Source organism: Trachurus japonicus, chromosome 22, assembly GCF_045865225.1.
Source record: "Trachurus japonicus isolate A0001 chromosome 22, Traja_1.0".
NCBI lineage: Eukaryota > Metazoa > Chordata > Actinopteri > Carangiformes > Carangidae > Trachurus > Trachurus japonicus.
The window spans coordinates 30,082,278-30,103,513 of record NC_140928.1 but is presented as its reverse complement, the minus strand read 5'-3'; the positions used below and the strand labels follow the sequence as shown (position 1 = coordinate 30,103,513).

Genomic DNA, 21,236 nt, shown 5'->3' with positions numbered 1-21,236 from the left:
TCCTCCTCCTCTTCCTCCTCCCCTCCCTCCCCTCCTCTTCCCTCTGTTCTCCCTCCACCTCAGCCGGATGACCTGGATCCCTTCCAGGACCTGCTGGAGGACCGCTCCTACACCACAGATGTGAACATGCCCAGCCCCAAGCCCAAGTATATTCAGTGCAAGGAGAGTAAGAAGGACCTGATAACGTAAGAGCCCCCTCCCCCACGACCCCGCAACCCCACTAACCCACCCATGCTCTGCTTTCACCGCCATCTCATTTCTTTCTTTTATTTTTCAGCCAGTTAAAAACTCCCACAACCCCCTCACCGCCCCCCTCCTCCCATCCTGTGCTGCTGGCAGTGGCTTGCTATAAGACTTTTATTTATTTATATTCCTTTTTTTTTTCTTTTAATTGAACAGCGTTATCCATTTGTCCACACTGATTTAAGATCTGGTAGCTTCTACTGATGCCTTTATTGTAGTTCCCCTCTTTTGATGCTTTTATCTCTATCAGACACAACACTAGTAGTCAGTATCGTGTTATATCAAGTGTAGCTGATCTCAGGGACCACAGTATTAATCACAGACAGTGAAGCTAAACTGGAAACAATGAAAACCAAAAAAGAAAAGAATCTGAGACGATCCCCTTTTTCTCTAATTTTCACATTTTTCTTCTCCTTCCCTTTGGGCTTATAAATCTGTCTATTTTTCCGGAGGCAGATGTCCCACACCGGGGTGTGATGGAAGTGGTCACTTGACGAGCAATTTCTCCTCACATCGAAGGTGTGACTTCCTTTTCTCCTGGTGGATTCTAAGTCTATTTCTCTTTATTGTTTTCAGCTTACCTCGACTATGCTGTCAAACACCTGCAGGCAGAATGTCTGTCTCTCTCTTATTTGTTAGCCCTTTGACTATTAGCAGCTTGACATCCTGAAACAAAGCAATCAAAAACATAAGACTAAATTAATTAAAGATTGGATACATGCTCATTTTTTAAGCCGGACCCTGGGATGAAATTACATCTCAATGGGTTGTGTCTAAAGCCTTCTAAGCTGATGTTATTCGGTCCTCCAGGCCCTTTCTCATAGTGCAATGCGGACTAAGCATTTACCATTCAGACCAAGAGGACTTATGCAGAATTGCCGTGTTACAGTGCGAGATGAGTCTTAAAGGACTGAGTGTGGAGACTGACATGTACCACAATTCTGATGAAGTTCAAGTGCGATTTTCTGTCCACACTGTCCTGTAGAGTAGAAGATGCTTGTTACATAGAACTTCAAATACTCAGAGGGTTAAAGTGTTTTCTTATCAGCTCCTTGCACTTGCATCATGGCTTTTCTTTGCATTATCTGATTGATGTTTTATGTACAGTACACATGTGTTTTGTGTAGTATATGTAAATATGAGTGCGGGCTGTTGGGGTGTGTTGTCACTGCGTTGTAACTAATGTTGCCCTGGTGTATTTTCCAGCCTCTCAGGTTGCCCTTTAGCTGATAAAAGCATTCGAAGTATGCTGGCCAACAACGCACAAGAGCTCAAGTAAGACGTGAGATGACTCGATGTCATACATGATGTGTGTGTCCTGTGTGAGTTCAGCCTGTTCAGTGTTAGGTTGTACAAGTGGTCAGGTGAAGCACTGCTCAGTGAGATTCATTACACTCCCCTTTAAGAACAATAATTACAAGCAGACTGATGACTTTCTTTATTTTGCTTCTTGTCATAAAAATCCATTAAAAAAGACTAAACCCCAAAATGAATTGATCACACTAATTATAATTAAGTATTGTGTGTGTATTCAAAGTCTGATATATAGTATTTCCTCTGTGCCATAGAGCTCCATTGTTGCTCAACACTATTAAAAGCACATCAGTGAGCCACACTGTCACACTGGGTGACATTTCTCTTTGTTACCATGAACACACACACAGACACACACACACTGGCTGTGTGCAAAATCACTTACTACTCCCTATATAGTGGGCTCTATTGGGGGTTTACCATTTCATAGTGTTGTCCAAATGTATAGTGACCATTTTCATGCACTAATGGATTTATAGTATCATCCAATCCATCATAAAAAGGTAGTACACAATCAGTGGTCACTGACCAAGCAGTATATATACAGTACCATCATTGTGCTCATGCTGTAAGAAGGAAAAATAGAGCACAGATGAGTTGAATAGTGTTTTGTTGCGTTTAGAGATGAGACCATGTTGTCCTTGTTACACGACTCACTGGAGTGGTGGTGAATGATTGACTGATTGCACATACTGTACCTCTCCCCACAGTACAAATGGCCATTAAAGATAAATCTATATATCAATGACCAGTTTTAAAGATTTCTGTCTCCAGGAAGAACTAAGAAAAGTTAGAGCTTTGATAATCCTGGAGCCATTTGTTGTAGTCATATTGCAGATGTAGGTTTATTACTGTAATATTTACTTAATAAGTTGTGTTTAGTGGAAACTAGGACACTGCACCTTTTGCTGTAGACCCTCAGCCCTTTTTGTGTTTTCTGCCCCAGGTGCCCGACACCAGGGTGCGATGGTTCGGGACATATCACTGGCAACTACGCCTCACACAGAAGGTACACACACACACACACACACACACACACACACACACACACACACACACACACCTCTCTTTTCTATCTCCCATACATTCTAACGTTCTCATTGTAACTCTACACCCCAACCCTCACACACACACACAGACTTTATGCTTCAACATTCTTACACTGTCATTTATCTGCAGTCTCTCAGGGTGTCCACGGGCCAGGAAAAGTGGGATAAAGATCATCCACAGTAAAGAGAACAAGGAGGACCAGGAGCCTATCAGGTACAGTGCAGACACTGATCATCAGTCTTCTGTTTCCCTTTAAAAAGCCTGATAGTGAAACTCCTCATGCTGCTACCCAGCACCGCTCACTGATCTCAGCTTACTTCACACATTTCTCATGAGACGCATGAAAAATGATTTTACTTTTTTCCCTTTTTAGAATGACGCACAAAAGCTGTGTGAATGGGAACAGATTGATCTGATTAAAAATCAGAACCTTGCTCTATGACACGCACTGATGCAAGCAAGAAAATGAGAATCAGCTCTGACAAGACAAATGTGCTACGAGTGTCGAGCCTCAACCCAAATCTAAAGGTTGAAGGGGAAACTTCAGAAGTGCAGGCTTGTAGCAGTTTAGAGAGAGGAGGGGGGAGGGGAGGGTGTTCCTCTGCAGTCTCTGGAGAACTCCTGCAGACACACAGGTAGGGGAAGATAGAGAGGCAAGCAGAGAGGAGAGAGAGACAGAGGGAGATTGATTGGACTTTACCTAAATTCCACAGTGGGCTTCTCAGGTCTCAGCCCTGCAACTGCATTGATTTCTCTGGCGCTGCAGCATCACTTTGGCCATTCTGTTGAGTTCTTAGCAGCGTGTCTTTGTCAGTCACTGTGCTCTTCTGACAGTGAAACATCACAGTAAGAAGTCAGAGGAAAAAGTTAAAGGTCCACATTGCTGATATTCAGAGGAAAATATACCGCTTGTGTGTTTTTAAGTAAATACAATACAATACAATAAAACTTTATTGTCCACCATTGTGGAAAATTGCCTTCGGCTCACTGTAAGAGAAATACATATTTCATTAAAAACACAGTTAAAGGGACAACAAGGAGCTTCTATTTGGTTATAAAAAAGTCTCATGTTAATGTGGATGAATCTACGCTACCCACACTTGTTAATGGCTCCGTTTTCGATAAATATATTGTTTTGTCTCTATCGTTATTTTGTTATTTTAATTAATGGTGGAAATGCTGGGCGAGCCGACCAGCGTTTCCTTACTTTCGGGTTCGCGGACGCTCATGAGAATAACGCCGCCGTATTGCAGTTTATGGTCGGAACTACGACGGTAACTGAACCTCTTTGAACCTCTGACTTTAATTCTTGATGAATGAAAACATGAGGCTCATAAATGTAGTGTGAAAACACTTCGCTTTTCCAAAACTCCTCGTTGTCCCTTTAAATACTCTGTTAAAACAAAATAAATAGATAAAAGTAATCTCAGTGTAGTTTTACATCTTCTCTCTTGAGCCAATCAGAGGAGAAGAGGCTCTTAGCCTCTCGTCTGATTGGAGAGTGGTGACTGCCTTATTGTGACATCATAAATTTACAGAAGTCTTTCTGAACTGTTTCTGAATACAGGCTGTGTGTATTTCTCAAGACTGATGCTTTGATACCTTCACAGTAATATAGAACAAAGACCTATATTTTGAAATGGCCATAATCTAGCTTTATACTATATATGAATACAGTGCAGGAACCATAAGATTTCTCCTTTTATAGCCCAGTAATTTACTGTACATATACTATTTCCTAACCTGTTGTAATGCCCCTGTGGCAAGAGACACAAAGCTGCACTGACCAGGCTCTTCCAACTGAGCATTATTTATTTCTGGACGACGGTCAGCTGGGCTCCAATGGACTGTTACGTTAGCCCCAGCAGTACAAGTCTGGCTTTGTTTTCTGCCCAGTCCTGGCTCCTAGGTCACTGATGTGGTGCAGATATCTGGACTAGTCTGCTGAAACATGTATGGCTTGATCTTGTATCCAATCTTCCCCTAAGAAGATACAAAATAGTGCAGTCATTGGTAAGTGAGGATGAAAGACCTTTCTAGAGCAGTATTTCTTACACCAGCATGAGTCATTAGTCAAAATATATCACAGCTGTGTAGAGAGTAAAATATTACAGGCATGCTCAGACTGTAGTGTCTATGGGCTGACTAGATCTGTGCGTAATTAAACACATTGGTGGAAAGGGTAAAGAACAGTCAGTTACAGTCAGTTTTCCACAGTCAGTTATATGAAATCTCACAGGAATAGAACACAGCTCCACAAAATGTACAAATGTTCAACCTCAGTTTCAAGTGAAGATTCATCTGATGACAGATTGTAGTGTAATTTTGGCAGAAAACAAATATATATAAATGTGTGTGTGTACATCTAGCTTACACTAATATGTATGTACTAATATGCATGTAATTATGTGTGTGTACCTATATTGTAGGCATACACAGTCTGTCCGATATAGGACCATAGGATCAGTCCTATATAGGACCATAGGATCAGTCCTATATATAGGACAGACAGAGAGAGATGTATAGATATATAGATGTGTATATATATATATATGGTAACATCTATCTTGATATACGGGCATATACATATCCGCACTGGCAACTCTACAGAAAGAAAGTGAAGGACCATTTTTAACGGAGGCAGACAGTTGAATTGGTAGATGCAATGTAATTCAGTGTAATCACTCCAGGTTCAGATTTTGGGCTGGGTTCAACGGATTAGTTCAGCAAAATCCTTTGATTCTGATCTATATTTTTAAAGGAAATATTTCAGATATACTGAAATAGTGCAGATTAAACACCCTGTATCTATTCCGCAGCCAAAAAGCCATGAAGTTGAACTAAAAGCAGCCATTTGATAGTTTCACAACTGATGCTAGCTTTAGCCAAAATCCATTTCACCTGGTCTGACATTTGGAATAATTTACTGCCTGATTACATCTGATTAGCGCTGGTGTTGATGCACTGTCAGCATTCCAGAAGTGTGATAAGGCTGCCACTGGGACAGCTTTAAAATAAGATGATCATATCTTTGTTTATATCAAAGCAAAGGAGATAGAGGGAAACAGAGAAATGGCTATAATGTACGGTGTTTCTGTGTTCCGGAGGCAAACAGACTGTAGTGTATAAGAGCCAGCAGGCGGCTGAGACTCAGCAGTTTACTCTTTGAAGGAAAATATTGTCTCCAAGAGCCTGTTCAGACCGTTGTTTCCCTCTGTCCCCCAGGTGTCCGGTCCCAGGTTGTGACGGTCAGGGACACGTGACGGGGAAGTATGCCTCCCATAGAAGTGCATCTGGGTGTCCCATAGCAGCCAAGAGACAAAAGGACGGCTACCTAAACGGCATTCAGTTCACATGGAAGTCTGGCAAGACGGAGGGGATGTCCTGCCCCACGCCGGGCTGCGACGGCTCGGGTCACGTCAGCGGCAGCTTCCTGACACATCGAAGGTGGGTCGGGGCAGTAAAGAACTTTTTAAAGTTTATATGTGCTCAGCTTAAAGCAGAAGTAAGCGATATATTTGTGTTAATATAAGTCTTAAATAGTTATATCTTCCGACAGCAATCACTTACATAGAGTGTTTCGACCGAAACACGGGTCTCTCAGTCCCTCTGCTCTGCTCTGAGCCGAGGAGAAAACTTTTCTTGTATCCTACAAGTTTTATCCAATGAGGAGAAAGAACGGCATAAAGGGCTGTGTGTGCCATTGTGTGTGCAGCCAAGGGATGTGCGTGAATGTGGTGACGTAGGGGCAAGGACCAATAGATCCATGATGAGGGCGGGGGCTGCTAACTCCATCGGCTGACAAGAAATTATGGTGCGTTCAAGGCAACTCGTAACTCGTGTTTTTCCGACCTGTGAAGTCGTACCAGTTTGATCTGGTGCGAGTTCACGGGTCGAAAATTACGAGTGGCCGTTATAGTGCACTTTCACAGGCAACAGGTCGGAAAAACACGATTTACGGGTTGCCTGGAACGCTACAAAGTCGTAAGTCGTGACTTGAAGCCGTAATTTACGGTTTCAAAAGCCTACCTGGAACGCAGCATTAGCCAAAACGACCGGATCGCTTACTTCTGCTTTAAATGTAAATTTAAAGTTTGCAATACAACTCCCTCATGTTTTATTTATTACAAGTGTAACTCTCCAAAAAAACAAAAACAAATAATGTGATCCATCAAGAGTGTTGGTGTGGTTTGATGAGATTTAATTGACAGTTTTGTGTCAATGAAAGCAAACAACCCACCAACTGAATTCAGAATTGAATTGGAAAATTTAACTGCAAAATAGGACTGACAGATGTTTGTGAAATCATGTGAAAAATCAAAACGGTCATAACATCGGTAGAAAAGTTTGTGTTTATATACGAGTGGTAGCGATTTACATTTTTAAAATCTGAATTGGAAAACATGATGATAATTCAAATTACAAACAGTTCTGTGAGCTTGGTGTCTGGTACAAGTCAAACATGGAAACCTATAAGCAACTTAAAACCCATCACAGTACAAAACGTACTTTCCACAAGTGATAGTAGAAATATTAAACCTGTGCTTGAAATATTTATGTGATTTTAAGAATTCTTAATAGACTGTTTGTATGGGGAGAAACTAATTGAAGATTGTAAAATATCCCAACAACATGTATTTTATAATTGAAAAGTAAGAAATATGCAGATTTGGATGACATATGGGACAAGGCTGAAGAAATTGTTTCCCTCCTTATTAGCAAGTGATTATAGCAAATACATATACACATACATACAAGTGTGTTTGATTTGTTAAGGAGGGTGAGGACTGCTCTGCCTTCTTATGATTTTCCCTGCTTCATTTAAACTCATTGTAAACTCATGTACCTGAAGACACTGATGAAATATTTATTCTCAGCCTGGCTATATATAAACCGTCTATAAGCTGCATTCCTTGGTTATGTGTGTTGAATGTAGCGAGACAGTCCTTCATTCTTCTTTCTGCCTCCAGTCTGTCGGGTTGTCCGCGCGCCACCTCCGCCATGAGGAAAGCCAGGCTCTCCGGAGTGGAAATGCTAACAATAAAGCAGCAACGTGCCAGTAACGGTAACTACAGCTACCACCCACACAGTACAGCCAATCAGGAACATGGATGTCAAATAATTAACTGAACAGAGTTCCAGCTTCATTTATTAAACCAATCAGGAGGATGTGTGTGTGTGGAGTGAAAGCTTTGATTGGAAATAAACAGCCATTCAGGAGTATGGAGTAAATGATGAGAAGAGTGGCTCCAGTCTGGCCTTATGAGCAGTAATCACACATGTAATATGGGAGCTGGCCTGTAGCTGTTCTCCATCTGCTTTTTCCAAGACTTAGGAAATGGAATGTGAATGCGAATGTGAATGTGACGAGATCATAGCATAATTAACCTGTGAGACTGCCTTGATGATGTGAGCCTTGATCAGCTTGAAGTGACCTGACCCGGTCCAGTTGTAAAGATGAAGACAGTCAAAAATATATACGGAATGAAATATACGGAAGAGGATTAGGGCCAAAGTGATTTTTTTATTTTTTTATTTTTTTTTGAAAAAGAAAAAAAAATCTCCAGAGCTCCAGATTTTTTGAGATTAAAGTCAGAATTCTGAGATTTCTGATTAATAAATTCTTTTTTTTTATACCACAGTGGCCCTAATCCTTTTCCGTAAATTGAAGCATAAAGGCTGTTAATCTAATTTATGACCGAGGTTTTTTTGCGGTATGGTGTCAGTGCTAACACTGCTCCTCCTCTGCAGGGCTGGAGCATGAAGAGGATATCAAACAGCTGGATGAGGAAATCAAAGATTTAAGTGAATCTAATTCACAAGTGGAAGCAGACATGATCAAACTTAGAACACAGGTAAGTCACCTCCTGCCTGCTGCGCTGCGGCCCAGCCTGTGTGAGTGTGAGTCAGCAGTGGTGATATCTACTGTAGCTTTGAGCACACAAAGCCGCACTGTAACACCCTGTCGTTGGCCGTTCCTCTCCTCAGATCACGACAATGGAATCCAACCTGAAGTCCATAGAGGAGGAAAACAAGGTGATTGAACAGCAAAATGAATCTCTCCTGCATGAGCTGGCCAACCTCAGCCAGTCACTGATTAACAGTTTAGCTAATGTCCAGCTCCCTCATATGGTAAGGGTCACCAGGAACGGCAAGCCGGCAAGTTGCAGAACATTGCTAACTGTAGCATTATAGCAGCTTATTCATTTATTTGTGCATTTAACCTGCAGCCTATTGTGCATGCTTGGTTGGAAAATGTGGAGCATTGCTTGTCTTTCCAGTGAGAGGGAGTTGTGAAATGAGGTTTGACTGGGCATGTAGTTTTTCCATAGTGGTAGAAATGATCACTACATTCAGTTGTTCATGTTGAACCATAAAGAGATGTATTGTTATTAAAGGCTTTATTACAAAGTGATATTCCTGAGGATGGAACCTGTTTTTGTAGAGTTATCACTGACAAAACATCTGTGTGCTTCAATCACTGTATTCTATCTGCTATCTTTCCATTCTCTCTTTTTTGTCTCTTGAAGATAACACACACCCAGGGTGCTAAGAGTTTTATTGTAATCAGATTCTATGTTGTCCTAATTTATCCTTCACAATGCCATTACTTCATTATATCCTCTTGCATATTGGATCAGTTACTATTCACTGACAAAAGAATGAATTAAACCTCAGTCAAGCGTCCTTCACTAAGTGGCATGTCATTTTTAAAATTATGCCCTCCTTTTGTATTTCAGTAGTTAAGATTTATTTAGGAGAAGAAAAAAAAAAACGGCCATGACACTGGAGTTTAATTCTTTACAAATGATGCGTCCTCACAGCACCAGTGGGCCACTGTTGGCAGTGGGTTGGGTTGGCTCTGTGTTTGTCTTGTCTCATCAATGTCCAGCTTCTATTTTTTCCTGTCTTTTCCAGGTCTTCTGTTATGTGGCTGCTAATCTGATACTGCCACCTAGTGTTTACATGTGAGAATAGCCACTTTGTGTCTCAAAGCCGGCTAACAGAAATGTGTCCCTCCTGTCTTCCCATAGAAACCACTGGCACACAAAGAACCTCCTCTAAGGAATAACAGCTGTCTACAGTTGCACCAGCAAGTAAGTTACTATATGTACTTATAATATATAAACATCATTATCATGTTTTTTTGGGGCATTGACAGTCAGTAATTAATCATGCCTTATACTTGTAGACTCATTTACATTCTCTCACCTCAAAACTTTATCTGATGTATTTGTTGAACATTTTCCATTTGTCTATCATAGACAAGTTTGTGGAGTCATTTTCTTGTTATTTTTTTCAGTTTGAACAGTGAGACATTAATTATTCAATATTTCATATTTTTTCTTCCATTTCCCATTTCTGTACATTGTTCCAAAAAAGTTGTATTGATGGTCCTGATAGAACATAAATCCAAAGTTGGCAGTTTACATGTCACCACACTCCCTTGTGCAGTTTGGCAATATGTCTCAATAACAGTACAGTTGCACTGGTTTGATGAAGTAACATTTTCATCAAACAGCTCCCTAAAACTAGAGATGGGATGGATGACCCACAAACTAGGTTTTACATCTACCTATTGTAAATAAACTCCTCAAAAACAGCTCAGAAACATTTTTTCAGTCAATGCTTTCTCCCCTTTCATAATACCAGTTGGTGTTGTATTTATATTGCAGGAAAGCCTGATTAGTCACCTTTACAATGAGATACAACTTGTAAGGATCATGCAGCCGTGGAATAAGCAACACAGCTAAACGTGTGGGTAGCACCCCAAAAAATGTGGATGATTGCAATTTCCCACAGTAATAAGGATAAAATGACATATTGGCCATTTTTACACTTTATTCATTTGACATTGTCGGGGACTTCAGTAGCATGTTGAAGATCCATACACAGCCACAGCAGCTTGGCTCCTCCTCCTCATGCTGGTCACCAGCCTGCTCACATTTTGCTATGGGATGGCATCCCATTCCTCAACCAGGAGTTGTTGAAGGTCAACCAGTGTGGTTGTGTTGTCACTTTAGCACGTACATCACACCCAAGCTGATCCCACAAGTCCGGCGCCAGTCATACACCTGTGACTGACACACACCTGGCAGCACTTGAAGCCCAGAACAAGAGAGAATACAGATAGGAGAATATCGCAGCGGGTTTTGGCGCATTTTATTTGGGTGGTACGCACACATTTAGCTGTGTTGCTCATTCCATGAATCCTTACAAATTGTACCCCATTGTAAAGGTGACTAATCAGGCTTTCCAATGATATCAAACACATTATTAAACATATTATTAAAGGGGAGAAATGATTGACTGAAATAATGTTTCCAAACATTTTTTGAGGCGTTTACATGAGCCTAGTGCAAAGTCTACGTGCTGAGTGAGATCACAGATAAAAAATGTGTGCAGCATATTTCGCAGTATTGTGCTGCACAACATGGAAGTAAAGAACCTTAGTGTGATGCATTTTGCATGCAGTGAAGTGAATGAGAAGCATGCTCTGCTAATACTCAGTGGTCATGAGGTTTCACATGAGGATGTTCAGTCACTTTTAAAGTTCTAAGCATTACGACTTTTGTTTTTGCATCTCATGCTCCTCTATTTTCCTAATTGTAATTGTCAAAGTAGTTTTGTTTATTTGTAACTCTGAATTATTCTGCAGCACAGTGGGGGGTTGACAAAGCAGCATTTTCATCCGCCAATCATTTCCACCTATGTTTTGTTGACACACTCACCTTAATGAAAATGAATAATCAAGGATTCATTAGTTAAGATATCTCGGTACACGTTTCCTCTTGAAACCTGACATGTGATGTATTGTGCACACACACACACACACGTTAGAACATCTGAACTCCTCCGTCACCTCTCTGCTCCTCTAACAGCCTCCATGTTGTGTGTCTGTTTTCCTGCAGGAGCCAATAAGTGAGCAGAACTTTGATGCCTATGTGACCACTCTAACGGATATGTACACAAATCAAGACCAGTACCAGAGCCCAGAAAACAAAGCCCTGCTGGAAAACATCAAGCAAGCTGTTCAAGGGATCCAAGTGTAACCTTTCAGTACAGGGAGATTTTTGTTCCCCCAGCAGGTGTGGGTGGTGTATAAAATCCACATACAAACAGGCAGTAACGGTTTGATCCCCTCGGTGCGGTGCAGTAACTTATATAGTGCTATTTATTCTCAATTCTGTTCTCTCAAAAAATGAGGTATTACGCTTAGAAAGACCTCAAGATGATTTCTTTCTGTCTTTCTTTTTCCTTTCGGGTCTTGCTTTGAGGAAGAACATAAAAGAGTAAACTGCAAAATAGTTTTTGAGGACATTCACATTTTGTACGTTTTCATATGAGCTGACATAGTGTCATGTAATGTTTCTAGCTGCTCATGTATGCACATTTTTAGTGTATATTTCTGAACAGTAAGCTAATGATAATGGAGCGTGAGTTCCTTTTATTGACAACAAAGCATTTTAGATGAAAAAACTGGATAGTGAAATAAAAATGAAAAAACTACAAGCAAGGAGAGAGCTAGATGGTTTTCTCCTCACTGGGTGATTTTGGACTTGATGATTTTAAATATTTTCTTCTTCTTCCTCTCCTTCTTCCTCTTTTTCTTCTTCTTCTTCTTTTTCTACTTCTTCTTCTTCTTCTTACATGTAGATTGTTCAAGAGCAAGTACTGGTTTGCGAATTGCTTTATTTTCTGACAATGCTTGAGAAACATTTGTGTTTTGTTTTGATGAAAAAAGATACGTAGCTGTAGGTGGGGGCATTTTTAATTGGTGCGCTAAATGAATCCGGAGAGGAAACTGACCTGATGTATGTATGAATGTATGTATGAACAGTTATATTGTAAACATCATTACACGGAAACCTGATGGTGGAAATCCCATTATCTAGGAGAACCAGTTAATTCCTAGAGGAACACATCTGTGCGGTGCATGCATGTTCACATGCTCATCCTTAATCTCAAATAGAAATGATGTGTAAAGACAATGACCTAGACCACATTCTAGCCTTTCTAGTATCAAATCTGCTCAATCTCGAGACCTGTGTTCCTAGGATCAAGAAATGTCTCAGCAATATAAGAATTAAATCATTTGTTTATAGTAGGTACAGGATGCAATCTGCAAAGAAAAAAAAAGGTTGGGTATATGCAATTTCTTGTTTATAAGCATAGTGGGGTAACATGAATCTTTTTAATATAGCCTATGTAAAATATTGATTTTTATACAAATCTTTTAATACAAAAGTGTTTTTAAAAAAGAGGAGGGAACCTGGACATTGAGATTTAGAAGGGAAAGTATATGAGTTCCACTTTTTTTCTGTACAATTTTGCACAGGGACACCTTCGTTTCCATGTTTTGATGTTCTTACAGGAACTAAAAGCAGTACTTGGACACCTAAAAGGAGGGTTTCAGAGGGTTTTGTAAAGAGTATTTATAGAGTATGACAGCGGGACTTACAGGGTCACTGTCCCCACTTATGTGCCAGTAGACTATTTGCACTTGTCCTTGAAGATATTATCCTTACGTACGGCGGCGTGCAATTTTCCAGGTGACCTCTTTGGCACACGATTGGAGTAACCAACTGCTTGGAGCCACTGTAGGCGTGGATGTAGTACCACTGAGAGAGGAAGAACAGGGACTTGAAATCAGAGAAGAGGATGATTATAACCATAGCAGTTATACTGTAGGCTATTATCAAGTGTAAAAACATTAACAATGTTCTTTCATTTTTGCTATGTTTTAGGAAGATGAAGTTATCCCCCAGCAGCACTTTATATCTAATCACTGTACAAAGGATTAAATAGTCAATCAATTCAAGGTTTTAAAAAAAGCAGAAGAAAACGAAGGTCTGGTGGAATGAGACCTTTGAGGGGTGATACAATCCAGCGTGACACCCATATGCCTGACTGTATGCACCCCTCCATTCTGTTGTTCTAGTTGTTAGCGATCATGTTCAGAATTTGCCTTTTTGAGAGCTAATGCAAAAGGTGCTTGTTGTTCACCTTATTAAATCTCATCTATTGTACTTTACTGTCCTCTTTCAGGACTCTACTACCCATCATCCATGACTGCATACGCCTTTTTCCACAGCATCGTGTCTGCAGCTTTTTGCCAATATAGTAATGCTTCAGTAGAGTAATAGCTAGTTCCAGTTTTTGAATTAATTCTCATTATCAGTAAAAATGGAAAAGGGGTCTTAAAGCACAAACTGGCTGCTCATCTGATGTTGGTACATAAATAACAAATCTGAAAAGAGTTATCTGTGACTATCTATAGGGAACACAAAAAGGTTGTCAAGTATTTAGAATGCTGACTTTTCATATAAATTATTGTGAATTCATCAGAGTTTATTATTTTATTTGAGCCGATTCATTTTGAGATTGATTTCAGTGACCATTAACAAAGACAGGATTTTGTATAAACTATTGTGCTCTCTGTGGAACTGAAGTTTGATTTATTTTTGTACTACACAGCATGGATTTGTTGACATTTTAATTTTGCTATAAATGTGTGAGATCACAAGTTGCTGTGATATTTAATTTATAAATTGTGAACTTTGTACAATTTTTGTCATGCTGGATGTTGACACATCTTACTCTGAATAAAGAAAAAAATGTGTTGCCAGAGGCCTGTAAAATGCTTTATTTTGTGTTCTTCTTGCACATTGACGTCTCCACCAGCAGATGTCAGCAAACGCCAAGCTGCCTGGTCCACAAGGATTCCTCATGCACGACATGCAGAGCAACTGCCACAGATGATTCATGGCAGTAACTCCTTGATGAACAGGAAAATCTTCCAAAATGAAATAAAGTTAAAAACAATCATTGATCTGCAGGCTATTTATCCTCAAATGATCCTTTTATAGACACAAGAGAAAACCTAAATTTTAAAATGCATTGAAGTAGTCTACCTCAGTGTGACCAACTCTTTAATTAATATCCCAATGCAGCCAGTTAAATTTGTCAAGATAACTTTTTTAAACTCAAGGAGCTGGAAAATTACAGATTTTTTGTCAATTCTCCCATTTTGGGGTCTGGAAGGCAAACACCCAGATATATGTTACTTAAAAAGCCTTCAAAAAATGATATTTCCATAATATGTCCCCTTTAATACAGTCCTCAGAACAGGCATTCCTCTGCATATTTATAAAAAACTTCAAGACATGTTTCATTGTGTTGATTCACTTGGATGTAGGCTATATTATATGTATTTTATACATGTCTAGTGTTCTTTACTTCTATTTGAGGAGAAACTCTTGACTAATTACAGTACACTGGCCAGCACTGTGAGGATCACTGCAGGAAACAGTCAAAAGTTTTTTTTATATATATATATATTTTTTTTATCTTCATCTAAAATTGCTTGTTTCCTGGAGTGATCCTCACAGTGCTGGTCAGTGTACCTTAATCAGTCTTTCTTGATATTTAGTACACTTGATATGAAGATGTGTTTACTATCTGTGTGATCGCTGTAAATGGGAGTAGGCTTGCAGCCACTCCCTACCGACCCAACTTGCCTGATGAAGGTGTGAGGGCTGAAACGTTGAGACAAATACCCATGCACGTAGAACAATGTGTGGGAGTCTTCTTCACATATACATGTGGTGTGAAGGCCTCTCAGGAGATTCTACTGCACTGTCAGTATGGAATACAAAGAGAAACAATACTTTGCACATCTATTTTGACTACCACAGAAAACCCCAGGAAGATTAGTTGTCACCAAGACATCAACTAATGGAGATCCAGATTAAACAATAAACACTGATATAGTGTTGAAACAGAATATAGTTGTTTTTATTCTGATCATTGTACTCTACTGTAGGCCTATATAGTATGCAATTACCTTTTTGTAAGTCAGTCAGGTTTTTACCAAAATATCAAAACATTTTGTGTCTGAATCTTAAAGTTCTGGTGAAAAAAAGGGTTTAATTTGCTGGGAACAATGAGTAACAATTAGTTAGACCCATGTGAACAGGGTTTTTGAGGCTTTTGCACAGGTGATTTGGTGTTATGAGAAATGAATTAGATGTTCTCAGAGCCCTGGGATAGCAAGGGCTCTGGCTGTTCTGAGAACTGCATTAAAAGTTGTTAGAATCACATTTCTGATGTGTCAATTGCATCGAAGTGATTGAGAAACACTGTGAGTGCTTTTGGGACAAAATGAGAACACATTATATAGGCAGGCCTTGCAGCAGCCACCAGGGGCCACCAGGGGCCTTCCACAAATATGAGCTTTCTTTACATTCCTTTGTTCATTTCTGACATATTTCTCTATTTAAAGAAACCCTCCCGAAAGGTCTTTTTCAAGGCTACCGCGTCAGCGTCTCAGAACAAGTACAGGCAAAAGTCATATTATTATTAATGGCTCTATTTCATTTAGGTATGCCTTACAGGTATGAGTTTGATGGATGAATACTTTAGACGCTGTTTCCTTTCTTGGAGAGGAGGTGGAAGCAGTGGAGGGATTGATCTCATGGATTCCAGCAGATTGAACTGGACTGGAAATGCAACACAGACGCTGTCTGCAGGAAGACACAGAGCTTCTTTTGCAGGCTTAGGTCTTCTAATGTGTGCAGAAAGATGTTGCATTTAACCAATCCATTGTGGGCAGTGCAGTATTTTTTGCTGCAATGCTTGGGCTAACTGTGTCAGACAGAGCTAAAGCAAACTGATCAGACAGGAGCTGGTTGTACAGAGGAAAAAGCTGCATGAGCTGTTGAACATCACATCTGAGGGAGCTGGGACAAAAAGAACACTGCAGGAAGTTCTTCCATCAGGCTGTAAAATGATTGTCTTCTGTGTGGACTCCTCTGACTGAATTGTAGCCTTCGAGGACAGACCCCTCACCTTGACCTATCCATGTGGCTGGAGGAATGTTCTGCAAATGTGCATGCAGTCAAATCTTATGGAATTTTCACTGTACTAGATTAGGCAGGTTTATCTGTTTCATATGATATGGCATGCAAAGGTTAGGGCACTCCTGCAAAAAAAAATGCAAAGGTTTTCTACAAATTTAGAGTGAAAATGGAAAGCAGCACCCTGCAGAAGAATGAGAAACAGGAGACTTGAGCAAATGCAAAAGATGATAATAAAAATATTTATATCAAAATGTAGGCTAAAGGGAATGTGTCATCTGTAACTTTATGCCTTTTGGAGATCATTTCATCTTCCACTTCCCCCCCACATCTTGGTTTCAGTGTATAGCTGCACCACCACACCCTCTGACTCAAAGAACCATTGACTTTTAGGCTACTAAAAATGTGCTTGTTGTCAACTAGTGCAATAAATCGGTAACACATTGGGACACAGTAGATCCCAATAAGAGATTTTGGGGGGGCGCTATACTGTAACAGAACTAGGAATGCTCTACTTTACTCCAGCTTTACTAATAGGTGCAACCCGAATATCGTGATTACAAATTGTGTCTGTAGCCTATGTATGAGGCATTCAGCTGACGTCACCGAGGTCAATACTGAAGAAGTGAGAGCATTCCTGCTGGACTTCCCCTGTGTATGTAGGACTGTAACACTGGCCCACTTCTCTCTCTCTCTCTCTCGGTCGGTGGGGCTTGCTCTCTCTCTCTCTCTCTCTCTCTCTCTCTCTCTCTCTCTCTCTCTCTCTCTCTCTCTCTCTCTCTCTCTCTGTGAGTGTGTGAGAGGGGCAGCTGGCGGTCTGTGCTCTGCTCGGCTCGGCTCTCTGCTAGCAATGGCGCTGCGGGCTGGCCAGCTCTTTTCTCCGTGTCTCCTCGCGGTGGCTTTGTTATCGCTCTGCAGCGGACCCCAGTTTGGACTTTGCTGCCCGAGTCGCTGTTTATGTTTCCGAACCACCGTGAGATGCATGCACCTAAACCTGGAGACCGTACCAGCAGTTTCTCCTCAGACCACCATCCTGTAAGTAGTTTTTGAACCCCCCTCCCCACCCCCTCGTCCTCCCTGCTTAACTTTGACGGGACAGAACCTGAAGGCACCGTGGACTGTCTGAAACGCACTGAATACTTTAGTACAGTGTGGCTTTTCCACATGTGGGTCTGCTAACAGCTGTAATGGTTCACATGATGTGCGTTCATTAGTGACATTGATTAAAAAAAAAAACTCAGTGGAACTTTTATTTTGAAAGTTTAAAGAGGTGTTTGTGGAAATCATTAAAAACCCAGTGATAGGGTTCTCCAGAGTTATTCCAGTGTCTGGGTGAGTTGTGACACCTGCCGGTGGGTTCAGCTGTTGGCTGCAGAGGTTAATGAAAAAGGGGTTTTAGGGTCACACAGCTGGTGGAGTCAGCCCCAAGCGATGTGGAGGGAGCTCTGTCTGTACAGTGGTGTTAACATCTCCCTCTCTCTGCAGTCACACTCCGTCCAGTCAGATCTTGTTGGACCCACAGCCTCTCCTCCTCCTCCTCCTCCTCCTCCTCCACCTGGTCAATCATGTTAGGAGGAAATGTGCAGTCACTTGATTTTCAGGGAAAGATTTCTCTTGTGCAGGCTTGACCAAAGTGGACTATATGGATCTTCTTTAGAGCAGAGCAAGTTTCTTAAACTTCCCCTATCACTCAGCTTGGAGAGATTTTTTTTGTTTGTTGCACAGGTTAAACTCCATGTTTGACTTTCCCTCAGACATGAAAGGGAGGAAATACTTTTTTATTTGACAAGCACTTGTGGATGTGTGGTGGTTGTCAGGTCAGTCAGTCACACAGCCGAGCCAGCAGCTTCCTCTAAGACACAATCAGAGAACACAAAGCTCCAGATCTGTCCATTCCCCCTCCCTCCCACCTCTTTGTCTATAATTGTCCACTGCCATCTTGTTGTGCATTTCAGTCCATAATGCATGGGTCTATAAATAGCTTCATCCAGGCTGTAAGCAGGGGTACCACAGTGGCATACTCAGAATTAGCCTTGTCCTTCTCCATCGTGGGTCAGCAGCACACGGCCTGGAAGGGCCCCCACGGTGCAGATCCCTTCAGAGGAGACACAGCAATGAAGACATTGTTTAGGCTGTGTGTTGGATGAGTCTAAATCTGATCAGAGCGGCTGAACATGCTGTGGTTTTCCCAAAGAAATTCATGCTGGTGAGCTTTGAAGTCTCAGCCACTTGTCGCTTCTCCCCTCCTTCTTCATCTGCTCATGTCAGGACATGAACACACAGTGTACTGGCCTTCCCTCATTCTTCTCTATAAAACACCCCAGTTCATCAGAAATATGTCTTGTGAGTTGTGACACAGATATTGTTCAAAGTTCAGAATCAGATGTTTCTCTCTAATGATTGCTTGAGTGGTTATTGGTAAGTGATCTTGTGATAACTGGGGTCTTTAGGGTCTGAGTGATATTTTCAGGATTATGTAACAGTGTTTTTTTTGTATAGACACTTGACCTGGAGCTATGTGCTGCATAGATCTAGGAGCTGCATTCCTCCCTCCACCTGGTAGCAGGCTGTTGGAGGAATTTAAAACAATATCATAAGAGTGATATGATCCAGCAAGCCCATAGTGTGCAGGTAGCTGCACACATCATGCAAAGGTAAAGCATTAGTTCCATACAATACATTTTTTTTTTTTTTTTACAGCTGTGCTGTTGGAATGCATTTTCCTCTTTTTACCTCAGTCCTTGCAGTAAAGGTCCCATATTATATAAAGTGGGATCTCTATGTCTTTGATTATAAAGCAGGTGAAGGTTCTGTATGTGAATGTATCAGACCATCAGTCCACAGAGAAATACACACAGCATGTATAACAATAAGGATGAGCAGTCTGGAATTGTGTAACGTAGTGAAGTCACAACAACATGCCAAAGCCCCGCCCACCTGGACCCACCATCCAATCTTTCAGGATTAGGTTTCTCTGAGTGTTTTATCTGAAATCGGCCAATCAGAGGAGAGGCTCAGTATAAAATAAGTGAACCTGATCTTCATTGTGACTGTTGAATTAAGCAACAAGAGCATTTTTACAGACATGAGTGGTGTATTTTGTTAAAAAAATATGGAATATTATGTCCATCCATAGGTATTCTTATGAGTAGGAAACGCCGTCCAGATATTAAAGATGAGAAGCTGACAGTTGTTTTTGAGCAGTTTTCAAACGGTGAATATTATTGTCTTGAATTTCTTGAAACTCAAAACATCTCTTTCTGTTTCCTCTGGGCCACTGTCGAGGAGAATAAAAAGTTTTGGCGTAGACCTACTACTGCACATGGGCTCCGTGCCAAGATCTTTTCTACATGACATTTGGACCAAGAAACATGGATGTTTTTTTTTTCTTTCTTTCTTTCTTTTTTTCTCTTCTGGCCTACATTTGTTTTTCAGCTGTTTTCTCGGAGGACTTTCTGTTAGAGGCATGACAGTAAATTACCTTTCCTCTGTAATGACTCCGCCGCATCTCTTCTCGGGGATTTGCCGGAGTTTGAGGAATGATTGCTTTTACATCACCGCTGTTTTGCCAACATCAAATATAAACTGTTTGTTTTACTGGTATTACCTTAGCAGCTCAAGAGAAAGACTCAACATGACAAGTATTGCTTCTTTGTATGAATCAAAGCTTGTCAGTGGAGTGGAGGAGTTTCAGTAGCCCTCTCCTTCATATTTGAACATCTTGGCTTTTTGTGTATTGTTATTGAGAAGTGAATGTGGCACTAGAAAGTACAGTACACACATGTAGCATAGACTAATACTCTGGTTCAGGCTGGACTAATGGTTGGATTCAGGCATTGTGGTGCTACATTCAGACTCCTCTCTCTGCTTTCTGCTGCATTGTGCTAAATGAGGCTCTCTGACACACACATGTGGTTGGTCAGTGTGGGTCGGGCTGTCAGATGTGTGTTTGGTCACCAGCAGATTCGAGGAGAACGAGTGTCCAGATTATGAGTGGAATCCAGTGTTGGTGGGTGCAGGACAGCTGGTGACTCCTTTCAGTGGGGGTTTGTGTCACAGTGTCACCAGGCTGTGGATTTGTTTGCACAGGATGGTTGTGCTTTATAGGGAAGAGAGACACATTCTCCTACAGCCATCTCTTTCTTTGTCTAAATGTCTTAATGTGTTTCACCGCTCGCCCTGGTCACCAACCCCCCGAAACAGTGGCTTGATTCGACTGAGTGACACTACTGGTGAGTCAGAGGGAGAAAGTGGAGTTCCATTGTGTGGAATTTGCTGCAGTCAGGCTTTGTGAGGCACTCAGTCTCTGCAGCATTATGGAATGCAAAGCCAGAAATCCCCAAAGCTTTGCTCATTTGCACAGGGAGATTGGGCCCAAGATAGTTGTTGAAAGGAGCTCTGCTGGCCCCTTCCTGTGCCCATCCACTGCAGGACAGCTGCTGAATTTGGGGGTAACACTGTTTCAGATTTCTCCTAAATCACCTCCTGATCTTGAATAAAAAGGAAGAAACTAGACCTTAGTTTCAGCAGTTTTTTTTAACAATGTTTTTTTTAATTAGTGTTTCACTTTTACAAGTAAAGGATGCATAGGCTACATAATATGGTCCACAGAAATAAAAAGCAAAACAAGCAAACAAACAGAACACCAGCTCAGATCCATAGGGTTGCAGTAAAAATGTGCAGTACGAGCAGTCCAGAAAATCCCTGCAGCATGATATTAGAGACACCATTTCAGCAGTTGTTAATAAACTGTGATTTAATTTTAAAGGA

General features: G+C 41.0%; 2 protein-coding genes across 12 annotated transcripts in view; both read left to right on the top strand.

The window, feature by feature from the left end:
• The window catches only part of myt1lb (myelin transcription factor 1-like, b), a 113,272-nt gene extending 99,023 nt beyond the window's left edge, over positions 1 to 14,249 (top strand). For 4 of the 10 annotated variants that reach the window (XM_085767710.1, XM_085767717.1, XM_085767709.1 and 1 more), the window contains 11 exons: positions 64 to 185; positions 700 to 762; positions 1,450 to 1,518; positions 2,504 to 2,566; positions 2,737 to 2,820; positions 5,833 to 6,054; positions 7,578 to 7,672; positions 8,359 to 8,462; positions 8,596 to 8,739; positions 9,642 to 9,704; positions 11,520 to 14,249. In XM_085767710.1, coding sequence (XP_085623836.1) covers positions 64 to 185; positions 700 to 762; positions 1,450 to 1,518; positions 2,504 to 2,566; positions 2,737 to 2,820; positions 5,833 to 6,054; positions 7,578 to 7,672; positions 8,359 to 8,462; positions 8,596 to 8,739; positions 9,642 to 9,704; positions 11,520 to 11,660 — 1,170 coding nt within the window. In that variant the 3' untranslated portion in view covers positions 11,661 to 14,249. The remainder of the gene's footprint in view (positions 1 to 63; positions 186 to 699; positions 763 to 1,449; positions 1,519 to 2,503; positions 2,567 to 2,736; positions 2,821 to 5,832; positions 6,055 to 7,577; positions 7,673 to 8,358; positions 8,463 to 8,595; positions 8,740 to 9,641; positions 9,705 to 11,519) is intronic. The other 6 variants (XM_085767718.1, XM_085767711.1, XM_085767714.1 and 3 more) reach the window with 4 other exon arrangements.
• Positions 14,250 to 17,230: 2,981 nt separating this feature from the next.
• Positions 17,231 to 21,236, top strand: part of pxdn (peroxidasin) — a 71,255-nt gene continuing 67,249 nt past the window's right edge. For both annotated transcript variants that reach the window (XM_085766704.1, XM_085766702.1), the window contains exon 1: positions 17,231 to 17,501. In XM_085766704.1, coding sequence (XP_085622830.1) covers positions 17,317 to 17,501 — 185 coding nt within the window. In that variant the 5' untranslated portion in view covers positions 17,231 to 17,316. The remainder of the gene's footprint in view (positions 17,502 to 21,236) is intronic.